Raw genomic sequence first — 12,557 nt, forward strand, 5'->3', positions numbered from 1 at the left:
CCAGCATGAGTCGTGGTCGGGGAGGTTAGCACCCTTGGAAAAATGAAGTGGTTCCGCCTTCTGTAAGGCACTTTCATATAACGTATTAGGAACATAAAAAGCGTTCACACCCTGTGACCCAGCAATTCTTTCAGGATATTTTTTTTTTTTTTTTTAAGATTTTACTTATTTATTCATGAGAGACACACAGAAAGAGGCAGAGGGAGAAGCAGGCTCCATGCAGGGAGCCTGATGTGGAACTCGATCCAGGACCCCGGGAACACGTCCTGGGCCGAAGGCAGATGCTTAACCGCTGAGCCACCCAGACATCCCTCAGGATCTTATTCTAAAGAAACAACGTACATCGAGAATTTGTGTACGAGGCTGTTCAGGGCAGTTCTATTTCTGATAGCAAGAAAAAGGGAATGACCTTAATGTCCAACAGAAGAGGACTAGTTAAATAAATGTCAGTGGATGTTTGTGTCATTTAAATGTTTTTCCTTATACCTTTATGTATTTTGCAAGAATTCTACAGCAAATATACATTAGATAGAAAATAATTCATGCTGGCTTATAAAGGAGATTACAGGAGTGGGGTTCCAGGTGGATGGGGTTGGGAGGCCCGGTTTGGAAGCTGGTGGTCATCAGGGGATCCCTCCTGGGTGGCAGCAGCCCGGCTTTCAGGTTGAGGTGACGGGTCAGTACTTCAGTCCTAATGGAGGGAGGATTCTGGCATGAGCATGTAGCACGGCCTCCTTTCCCCCAGGCTTACAGTTCAGGGAATAGACAGGCCAATGGAATGGGGACCAAGAGACCGTGAATGCGCAGTGGGGCCTAACATGGGAGCAGAGATCAGAGAAGAGGTCTTTGGGAGGGGGGCTGGCGGGGTGGGAGTTGGTAGCTTTGACACCAGAATGCTCGGAGATTAGCAGGGCAGCCCAGTAGTCCGTTCTGATCCCAGCCTGATCTCGAAGCACCTTCTATTCAAGGCCAGGTTGGTCCAGTGCCACTATCAGCCTCAAGGAGCTGGGGAACGAGCCTGGGCTGCCAGTGGAGTTCCCACGCGCTGTTCTACCGAGAAATGTCCTGACTCTTCTTCCCCCACTGCTGGCATCCCCTGCCACCTGGATTTATTATGAGTCCAATCCCATTACAGCGAGCTATTGCTGAATTGTCCGGATTCTTTGTGGCATTTGATATTGTGTGAGATGAGTGGACTGTTGACCAGCACTTTGAATGTGTGCTGGAATATTTGTTAAAATGGCTTTTATGAAGGCTACACTTTTCACTTCCACTTTGCAGCTCGTAAGTGGGCGTGGTAGTTATTTAAGACGTTTGCGATGGGAAAATTGCCATTTTCTGAATCCACTATCTCAGCGGTAATGTGAAAAGATCTAGTAAGAAACCCGGAGTGCTTTAGCATCTAGAAAAGCCTGCAATAAGGAGCTCACATAAAGTTGGAACTAGTAATAGAAGCTGTCAGATTCCTTATTTAACTTCTTGAACAATCTTTCGTGTCTTTGTTTTCAGGGCTACGAGATACACATGTTTGATAGTGCCATGAATATCTCAGCATACCTTGGGAATACTACTGACAACTTCTTTAAAATTTCCAACCTGAAATTGGGTCATAATTACACTTTCACTGTGCAAGCAAGATGCCTTTTTGGCAGCCAGATTTGTGGGGAGCCTGCTGTCCTGCTGTATGATGAGCTGGGGTCTGGTAAGTCACTCATGTGGTCACTTTCCGTCTTCAGTTCTGGGGAACTAGACGAAGGATGTAGCAGGGTTTGGTGAATATGTATCTTCTTAAGCTTTTATTTGTTTGAGAGAGAGAGAGAGCACGTACATACTTGTATGTGCACAAGAGCAGGGGGAGGGGCAGAGGGAGAGGCAGAAAATCCCAAGCAGACTCTGTGCTCAGCACAGAGCCCGACACAGGACTCGATCATGACCTGGGCTGAAATGAAGAATCGGATGCCACCCAGGCACCCCAATATGTGTCTTTCTAAAGTGCATTTAAAATATTCTTTTTGGGGCAGTTGGGTGCCTCAGCTCAGGTCATGCTTTCTGTGCCTTCAGCTCAGGTCATGGTCCTGGGGTCCTGGGATCGAGTCCCACATCGGGAGCCTTGCTTCTCCCTCTGCCTGTGTCTCTGCCTCTGTGTGTCTCTCGTGAATGAAGAAATAAAATCTTTAAAAAAAATAGTAAGAGAAATTAAAGGCATGCATATTGAGATGTTAGACTGGACTTGCAAGAAATGGCTGCTCTCTGGCCCCTGTTGATGAACATCTGGTTGGGATGAGTCCCTGGGTAGCCACCGAGCCTTCCCTGTGAGGCACAGGCCTCGCCTGTACCCCTTTGCCCGATACCAATAACCTCAAGCCTGACGAGACTCCTTATGGGACCTGAAAAGTCCACTGTGCTTCCTTGGCTACAACTGACTCCCAAGTTCCGTTTCCTGCCCTCTGCCTCAGACCTTCCCCAGGATGTTCTAAGACTGGCCCAAACCCAACAGGGGGATGGATGGCTTTGCCCTAGAGCCCTCTTGGGGCGGATCTACCAGTACATCAGCATCGAGCCGGCATTTGTTTAAGATACGAGGAAGTGAGCATCATCATCGTTAGGTCACAGGCACCTCACTGGCTCTACAAAGAGCACGTTAGAAATGTGAAACGTGTACCGAAAGGTTCTCTCTTTCATCTAAGTAAAAAAGCAAAACAAAAAAAAAACCCTCATAAAACTTCATGAGCTGTTAAGTCAGTGTTGCAGTAAAGGAATCTCGTTTGTATCACTTAATGGAGCTTCAGGTAATTGCAGTTCAGAGTGACTTTGGTGCCAAGTAGGGGGAAGTAATTGCAATCTCGTTAATTAGTGGTCTGATTTCACATCCTCTTATGTAAGGCAAGCAAGTGGTCTTAAGTAATAATGCTAATGAAATCAATGTTGATACCCCAACAAAGGTCTCCCTTCCAAGAGATTATCTAAATAAACAACAAGGCCGTGATTAGGAGGCTAATGTAATTACCGTATTTGCATGCACAAGGCCCGTGGTCTCGCAGCTCGTGGCACGGCGTCGGGAAAACAGGCAGGCATCGCAGGCAGGCACATGTCACGCCAGGCAGGCGGCTCGGGTAACTGTTGGCAAACCCGTAGCTGTTTTTGGTGGCGGGTGTCGAGCGGCCCGGTGGGTCCTTCCGCCCTCACGTTGGAGGCTTACGTGTTGGCCTCTGGCCTTGGCAGGTGGGGGCGCCTCGGCGTTTCAGGCCGCCAGGTCTACTGACGTCGCTGCCGTGGTGGTACCCATCCTGTTCCTGATTCTGCTGAGCCTGGGGGTCGGGTTCGCCATCCTGTACACAAAGCATCGGAGGCTGCAGAGCAGCTTCACCGCCTTCGCCAACAGCCACTACAGCTCCCGGCTGGGCTCGGCTATCTTCTCCTCGGGGGATGACCTGGGTGAGTGGGGCAGGGCGCGTGGGGCAGGGCGCGTGGGGCATCCCCCCAGCTCAGACCCCGCAAAGCCAGCTCCTTGGGTAGGAAATACCTCTTCTGACGCTAGAGGGGTGACTCGTGAGCCAGGGATCTCACTGCTTTAGGTCAAGTCAGGTGGAGCCCTTTGCTTCGCACTTGCTTCTAAATTAAAATACCTGTAGTGCCTTCCGTGGTGTGGTCCTGGCCCGAGATCGGGAGCAGGTTTTGTGGAAGAACTGGTACAGGAAGGAGAGATAGGCCCTGGGCTGTGGGCGCTCCCGGAGTATCAGCAGATCGTCAAGAATTTCTGAGCCCTCTCACCCTTCATGGATCTGGAGGTCTTGATATCTTTGAAGAGCCTTGTCAGGAGAGGAAGTCACGCTTTCCCAGATGACTTCTGTCCGAAGAAAGCCTTTCCGTCGGGCTGTCTTTCGGATAGCTAGTGAAACCCTCTCGGCCATTCTTTTTTTTACCCATAACGTGGTATGGAAAAAAGAAATATCCCATTTAAAGTGTCTACGTGCTCCAATTACTAAATGCCAATAGAGCCAATAGACCACTTGATCTAATAAATCAGGTGTGTTTGGGGATCTTCCCCAAACTCATGATTTTTACATAGCCATTTTTTTGTTTGTTTGTTTGTGAAATACTTGTGTATTCCCCGTTCATTGATCATTTGTATCAGCTCTGCACCCTCCTCTTCTCAGTTTCCTGTCTCGCTTCGTACAAGTATTTGGTCTGCCAAAATGAATGAATGGGGTGGGTTCTTTGCATCTGTTAGTGGGGACAAAAGGAGTTGGACCCATTGGGATACCACACAATGATCACTGAATGTGGATCACAGGATGGTACCGGGGGCTGCAAGGAGACATCCGTTAGTCTGGGAAGCTGTCCTTAAAGAGTTTAAACCCCTCTAAGATCTCTTCCCTTAGAGCGGTGTGGGTTCAGGAGGAGAAAAACAGATTATGAAATTTCACTGTGTGAACATAAGGTGTGGATCATTCAAATTAGGGGAGCCAGATCATCCATTGGGCTTTTGGGTAGGTAATAAGATTCTCCTTCCTAAGGGATTTGCTTTCTTTATCTGGCTAAGTTCAAGCTACCATCAAAATAAGCCCGGCCACCCGCTGATGGGGGGAAAAGATGACCCAAGAGTGTCAGTGGGGAGCTGAGCTGGGTTTTAGCTTTGGCTACCGTGCCTGGCGTGCTGTGTACGGATTTTCCGGGCTGGGGCTCTTGATGGTGTTGGGGGGTGGCAGGGGAGCAGTGGGAGCTGGGCTTGGGTGCCAGTCCACTGGAACTCACCAAAGACCTACTCTTTTGCCTTTAGGAGAGGATGATGAAGATGCTCCTATGATAACTGGATTTTCAGACGACGTCCCCATGGTGATAGCCTGAAAGCTTTCCTCACTAGAAACCAAATGGTGTAAATATTTTATTTGATAAAGATAGTTGATGGTTTATTTTAAAAGATGCACTTTGAGTTGCAATATGTTATTTTTATATGGGCCAAAAACAAAACAAAACAAAAAAAAAAGGAAAGAAAGGAATGAATACACTTTGTAGTAATCAACTGTGAACTTCAAACCAGGTTGATTTTAGTAACCAAATTGCTTTGATTTCGTATTAATGTAGTCTTACAGGGCTGTGCTTGCTGGGCATGCTTTTAAGTCTGTGAGATAATTTTGGTTCAGTAAATTGGCCGTTCTTTTTATTTTTCTAAGACACAGAAATGTATTTAAATAAAAAACTTCAAGAGAGGGTGATGGGTGAAATCCCTCCCACCCCCGCTCATTGAAAGTGTGCTCAAATTTTAAATTTTGTTCGGATTTAGTTTCTATGAAAGTGTTTGCGTGTATTCGGGGAGGGGGGGTGGGGAAGGGAAGGTTCTTTTCTGTAATTTTGTTAATTTATTGGGACTCCGTAAGAGGCAAGGCTTTAGTGGTCATCTGACTCTGCACGTCACGAGGGGTCGCAGGGCTGAGAGGTGGGGACCAGAAGCAGTTTCGTTGCCGTTCGCGGAACAGGCCGTTTTTGTTCGCTTGTGTGTCACTTAATGGTGTTTGGCAGGAGAGCACATTGACTCATTGCTCAGTTTCAGTTAAACAGAGCTGCAGCTCGGGAGGCCCTGCAAGCCACAGCATCTTCTCTTACGTTACTGGACAGAATCTCACTGTATACGCCTCTGCACAAGATGTAGCCTTCGGCGCTACACGATGACAGCACTGCTTCGTTATACACTGGTGTCATGGTCATTGCCACGAACGACTCTGCTCGTGGGAGAGTTCCAGATCTGTGCCATGATAGATACACTGGCAGATCGAGTACCTACTTTGTCCTTTGCGGATATGTGGTTTTTACTTAACCACCGAAGAATCTCGAAACCTCGAATGTAAAGTTTTATATTTATGTTGAGGGTGGCCACTTACTGTCTTGAAAGCTCTATACCTGATATATGCAGTCATTTTGAATTGGGTCAGTGCCTTCTCTCTCTCATTCTCACTCTCTCTCTCTCTCTCTCTCTTTCCTTCCCCTCCCCTGTACCCCCACCCAGTGCAAAGAGTGCCATTCACACATGGATACAGGAGATGGATGGATTTGAGACCATTCTGTCCAATTGACAGTCGCAGCAACACTACAGTTTATTCTGTCTGTAGAACAAACTGAGCTTTTTATTTTTTTTTTATTTTTATTTTTTTCAAACTGAGCTTTTTAAAAATTTTTCCTTCTGCCTTTCAGTGCCACCCCGGTATTCAGATCATGGCCACTTGATAGGTTTGTGGAATCCACCATGGATTGATGCTCGTAGGCACCAATGTCCAGTGCTGCCGTGACTCCTACTGTATGAGCCTCACTGCAGAACTTCTCAGCGGAGAAGCCTTGAGCTCTGGGGATATTCCAAAGTCATATTTCTGAATATGCATCCTTTATATGCAAGCTTTGTAAAGGCCCCATCTCCTCTGAGGTGCACTGTATCATCTTCTCACAAGTATTTGCTTTCTTTAAACCAAAAGTATCATTCTTGTGTGAGAATATAGTTTTGTTCTATCTAGTGATTGCCTGGAAAACAAAGAGCCAATTAAATTCTTTTAGTTTAAAAAATTTTAATTTATATATATATATATATATATATATATAGAACAAAGAGTATTTTAAACTGTAGACACGTAGTATGTCACGTGCTAAGGCCCCATGTTATTTTAACAAGTGGTGATCACGATGAGCCTCCTCAGTTTTTTTTTTTTTCCCCTTCCTCTATGACTTTTTTAAAGAATGGCATTTCTTTGACTTTATCCCGTCTTATCTTGGAGTTTTGTTCAAAACTCCTAAGCGCTGCCCCCCCCCCCCCTTTAGTGAAGCTCTTTAAGTAGCTGAAAGATGAATAGTCAGGTGGGAGGCAAAGTCATTTAATTGAAGCACTAGAAAGTATATTTTCTTCTTTTCTTTTTCTGCCGACTTTTTGTTGGCATTCGTAAAAGCTGATATAAAAGGCTCTGAGACTTCATTTTCCATTATTCTGTAGGCAAGCCTTTTTCCAGAGCCTGTGACTCCGGTGGACAACGTGAGATATTTCTGAGCATCCGGTCGTTGTTAGCAGTGCCTCCCAGGGCCAGCCCATAGTACTGTATAGACCGGCCATTCCTCTCCCCCCCACGCTCCCCCCAGAATATGCCACTGTGCTGTTTGAGAAAAAGCAGCCTTTTAGGGCTAGAGTATTTTCTATAAACAGAAGAGCTACGTTTCTGAAGACTAAGCTAGGTAGATGCAGCTATGTGTAAATTGTATATTTTTATGAACTTTTCACGCACGCACTCTTCCTTCTGCATAGTTTGGTGGGCTTTGGGTGTACACCTGCCATCTGCAAGAGTCCAGAGGTTGGAGTGGCCGTAGGAAATGAGAACACAGAGTATGTGCAGCCTTTGAAGGGACCCGATAATTGTCTTCACTGTGACTGATTGGAGCCCCTGGTGGTTTGTGAAGAAGGGGCTTTTTATTTTTATTTTTATTTTTATTTTTATTTTTTTTGTATCTTTGTTGGAGATGCCACCTCAGAAGTTCACACTGTACCAGGAAAAGATTTCGTTCTCTCCCGGCCCACGTTAGAGTGTCCGAAGCCCACATCCACGTGGACTACATGGGCCACCAACGGACCACTCCAGTTTGGCAGGCAGGGGGATTGTGTACAGATTTTCTCTGGAAGCTGAGTTTTGCCCCTTTATATCTTGAATGCCCCTTGAGCCTTATGAGATACGGGTCCAGGCAGATGAAATGACAGAGAGTAGAATTCTGCAGAAGAGTCCGGGGAGGAGACCTGTCTCTGCAGATGTTTCCAGACAGGTGAGAAGCTCCACTAAGTACTGGCTGCCCTGACATACTGGGTACAAGGTTATATGATGCTGGGTAACTGGATGAAACTTTGGACTTTGGGAAGAGAGGTGGCTGGGATTCCATCTCTGCCCATACCACTAGGGACATTTAGGTGGGAGAGGTGTGGGACACAGCTCTGTGTTCTCTCCTGCCCATCATCCTGGCCTACTAGATTTAGGCTGTGCTTCAGCCATCTAAGGAATGTAACCTGTCTCAAACAGTGGCCATTTGGGGGAGACCTGGGGAGAGTGATGGTGTGGTTAGGCTCTTACAGATAATCACCCACTCCCCCTTGGAGAATCGTGCCGTCAGATATTCACCCAGCGGTCACTCCATCCTGTAAGATTACAGTCCCAGTACATCCTTAAGGGCAGATACCTCATCTTGTTAGCTTTGGTTGGTCACTCTCCTACTCATGGGGTGATGGTGAATCCCCAAGAAGATTTTTCTCTTCCTCCGGCAGACCTGGGAAACCCCTCAGAGAAGGGGTCTGGAAGAGAAGTCAACTGAATACCATCTTCATATTGATTTTCAGAATTGACTCTAAAACTCTGTGCAGAATCTTCACTTTGTTGGGATTGTATCTTGACATTCCTAGTATGTTATTTTTATTAAACTGGAGTGTGTGCTGCCTTTCAGGTACAACTTTTGTGTAATAAGAGCCAGTGCATTAAGTTTATATAGACTACTTTCTATGCAAGACTGAGATATGGAATAGATAGCAAGAGGTACGGATAGTTGGGTACGTAGACAATGAGCATGTTCTCAGAATGGAAGCCACCATCGGATGTGGGTTGAGGGAGGATAGGTTGTGTATATGTTTCCGCCCACTAATTTCGAGCAGCCATATTATGAAGTAAATCCTCAGAGCCAAGTAACCTAAGAATGGTATTCGTTTCATGTTATAATGACGCAAATGGGATAAGTGTGAGTGCTGAAGTGGAACATCATTCTCAGATATTCCATGTCATTTCTCATTTAAAGACTCTTGTTATGAATTATTAGAAACTTTAGGCAAAATTGAAGTATTGGCAGCAAAATAAAGGCCTACTCTGTTCTTATTTAAAGTGAAACACTGTATTCTTGTTTCCCTCCAAAGTGAAATTAGGCATTTATGATTTCAATCGCCTTGATACGTTTCCAAATCACCGATTTATGCTGAAGATTTTACTATATTGTTGCACAATTTTACGATAATTTTTGTCTCAATGTCAACTTTTTTCACTGAATAAAAATTTAACTGGGTCAAGGAAACACCTCTACGAAAATCTACTCTCTGCGTGTGTCTCGAGTTACTCTTTTGAGTGCAATAAAGATGGTTTATACAGTCTCCGAACGCCATTCGATTTGCCTGTTTTAGAAGGATGTTTATTTCATAGACGAGAGAACACAGAGACCTGGAACATTTTTGTTATTAACAAGGTGGTCTCAGGTGGTGGCTCCTTGAAGAACACGATGCCTTTGTGTTGGCTGAGGAGTGGGGAGATGTCAAGGCGGCTGTTTTGAAGTAAATAGAATTATTCCACGGGAGCAGCGGCTCCCTTAAAGCTGTCACTACATTTGCTAAGACACCATTTGCTAAGAAGGCAATTTTCAAGCCTAAGAGAAGAAAGCACAGCAGTGTGATGCGCTGTGTGCCAAAGAGCACTCCGAGGAGGTTTCCCTGGGAGGTGGAGTCAGAAGAATGCTGCGTGCTCCTCTGATGGGTAGATGAATGGCAGGTGGACCCATCAGTCAGGACTGGAGAATATGGAAGGAGGGGCACAGGTGTTTTTAATTCAACACATCTGCTAGTTTGCTGCTTTTGTTTAAACACTGAGCCAAAATAGAACTGAAGAACTTTTTGTAGGAGATGAAAAAGAGGCTCAGAGAGGTTAAGTAACTGGCGTAGGGGAAACCAGAGTGTGAGGGCAAAACCAGCTCCCAGAGCTAGGGACTCGTAACCCCAGATGCTGCCCCCCTGCCACGGTTCAGTCAGAACACGGTCCAGCACCTCACACCCTGAGGAATCCCAAGCATGAGTTTACCTGGTCATGGCCTTGCCTGTAGGTTTCTGGGCTTGGATAATTTGTCGACACGTTAGTGAGTTCATCTCTTGTGGGCAAATGCAGTTTAACCAAGCTCATGAGACTGATCAGCAATGAAATAATGCCCATCTATTAGCTCATCACGGCCAACAGTCCTGTCACATAGGATGTTAGCACGGCCAATGCATTCTCCCCCTATAGGGCCATCTACCCAGGAAGCCACACACAACTAGAAGGTTGCTTAGTGACATAGACTCAGAAGAAAGGAAATGGGAGGGATCCAGGCGAGAATAGTGGTTGCCCAATGAATATTGAATGAACGAACAAATGACACTCCACTATGAGAATAATCTACTCCATATGAAGTTAGTATTGGAAACCTTCCGGTTGTGACTCTCTGTATCCGTTTCTATTTAAGAAAGTCTTGCCAGTGGGGACTTGATCCTTGAAGTCCCTTCAGTAAAGGTTCCCCTTGACAGGGCCTGGGCACTGCCCGTATCTGCCACTCTTTTTTTTCAGGGGGTGGGGTGAGGAGGTTGTGGTTGAGCACACTCCTCCCCTTCCACTAAAATATATAGCTAATGTGAATCAAGTCAGACTGGGTTACCATAAAATCTGGCTTGAGAACCACTGTATCTAAGATTACCTATTATGTGTTGGGTTCAAAGTTCAACTCTGGGAGGACATGGTTTCCGAGTCCTAGGGGGACACAGTGTCCCCCCCAATTCTGACTTCCATTCCCCAGTTCACAGCATATTAAAAATGGAAAGATTGTTAAAAGCAGATCGCCTGATGTTAAAAGAAAAACTAAGAATAATTAAGCTGTCATAAATAGGACTATCTATATATATGATACGAGATATATATGATCTTATATGATAAGTCCGTCTATATAGGACTTCTCAACAACTTGAGGCCCTTTACCCTAAACCCTATAGAGCCCATATGGATGGTCCTACACATTTAGTAGCTCACTTGGTTAGAATAATAATAGTTCCCTTCCCTGCAGCCCCTGGGCTTTGCCAGTCATTGTGCTAAACTCTAGAAACATCTTTCAATTTTAAAAGCGATCCTATGATTTAGGTTATTAATCTTTGTTTTAAAAGATGAGTTACATTAGTCTCCAGAGGAGGGGAGAGGGAGAGTAACCATGATATGATATCTCACATGTAAGTGGCAGCAGAGTCCAGATTTGAACCTAGATTTATTCCGTTCTTAAGTTTGTGTTATTCGCCATGCTGCTTTGCCCTTTTGGTTTCAGTATTAGAGGTTTGTAATAGTAATACTATCTGGTTAGGGAACTTAAGGGCACAGGTAATACAATTTTAAAGAATTTCCCCCAGAAAGATTACAGATGACATTTGGAGACATAAAGAGATATACTTAAATTTCTTTGCAAAACCATTTAAGTGGAACACAATATTCCCCAAGATGACAGATCAATGAAACCTTTTATTTAAAAAAGGAAAATGTTTTTGTAAAGAATTGAGTACTTAGAACACAGAGAATTAAAAAAAAAAAAAAACACAGAGAATTCTTTTCCTTTGTGACAACCCAGTTAGATTTTATCAAAACCCCTTGCACCTTGAGAAAAGAATGTTGAACGCACTTCTTATTCACCGTTATTTATGCACACGATGGGGCCCACCATTGCAGCATGTTCCAGTAGGGAGGGCGATAATTGGGCTAGCATGAGGCCATCCTGGTCCCAGCAAAAGGAGCCCTACCTGGCTTTGATGCCAGTGCCCTGGTAATTTTTTTTTTTTTTTTTTTTTTTTTTTTTTTTACTCTAAAGATTCTGTGTAGGGTAATTTGAGCCTGCAATAATTTACAGAAGAACAATGATGTTAAGGCTTTTAAAAATGCTAATGTTATCATTGTTAATGCTGCAACCTTATTTAATGCCAAAATGACAACTGGTAATGTTTGGGAATATTTGTATGAAAACAATGACATTTCATACTTAAAGCTTGGCATCAGCAAACTTTGAGGAAGAAAAAAAAAAGGCTTGGATTTAAATGTAAATCAGCCTTTTATGAAATTTGCCCGTTGGTTGTGGGCCAGTCACTAAAGCCCTCAGGATCGATTGAAAGAAGAGGTCTCATAATTAAAACTTATTTTTCAGTCTCTTGCTAAGCAGGAGCTGAACCCATTAGTCACCCAGGGATTGATCAAGCCCTAAATGGTGCTGAACTGTCTGGATGTGGGTCCGTGGGTGTTTTATGGAATATTTCATAGGCAGTAGATGAACGATGCAGGAGTTACTAAGTTCTTGACTTCATAGGCATGGGTTATTTTGAACCCCAAATAGCTTGATTGCTCCCAAGAATTAGCACTTCCTCAAAGGAGGAAATGGCATCCCTATTGCATCCACATGAAGTAATTCAGGAGAATGTGCTTGAGACCCTGAATACAATGTGGTTCCAAGAACATTTTGAGCAATAGAGCGACTGACTGTGGGCAGTAGCAAATAGGCAATAGCTCCAGGCTAGGCGTTATTCTGAGGGTTTCTTATTTACTAACTCCTGTACACCTCACACCGATCCTTTAAGGAGGGTATTATTGTTCTTACAGATAAGGAAACTGAAGCACAGAAGGGTAAAGAAATTTGCCCAAGTTCACAACAGCTGGGGAAGGGCAGAACTGGGATTAGAACCCACGTGGCCTGGCCCCAGGGTCTGTGCTTTTAATTATTTCACCCAGCCTGTGTGA

At 44.8% G+C, this 12,557-nt stretch overlaps 1 protein-coding gene and 1 long non-coding RNA gene across 2 annotated transcripts in view; one reads left to right on the forward strand and one right to left on the reverse strand.

The window, feature by feature from the left end:
* SORL1 (sortilin related receptor 1) overlaps positions 1–9,090 on the forward strand; it is a 156,606-nt gene extending 147,516 nt beyond the window's left edge. Inside the window, exons 46-48 of the mRNA XM_077893900.1 lie at positions 1,510–1,702; positions 3,223–3,435; positions 4,781–9,090. Coding sequence (XP_077750026.1) covers positions 1,510–1,702; positions 3,223–3,435; positions 4,781–4,848 — 474 coding nt within the window. The 3' untranslated portion in view covers positions 4,849–9,090. The remainder of the gene's footprint in view (positions 1–1,509; positions 1,703–3,222; positions 3,436–4,780) is intronic.
* Positions 6,120–9,945, reverse strand: LOC144311426 (uncharacterized). Its single transcript, XR_013377010.1, has 2 exons — positions 9,846–9,945; positions 6,120–6,510 (listed from the first exon to the last, which is right to left on the reverse strand). It is a non-coding gene; the product is annotated as an uncharacterized LOC144311426 (long non-coding RNA).
* Positions 9,946–12,557: the final 2,612 nt, after the last annotated feature.

Source organism: Canis aureus, chromosome 3 (assembly GCF_053574225.1).
Source record: "Canis aureus isolate CA01 chromosome 3, VMU_Caureus_v.1.0, whole genome shotgun sequence".
In the NCBI taxonomy this organism is placed as follows: domain Eukaryota; kingdom Metazoa; phylum Chordata; class Mammalia; order Carnivora; family Canidae; genus Canis; species Canis aureus.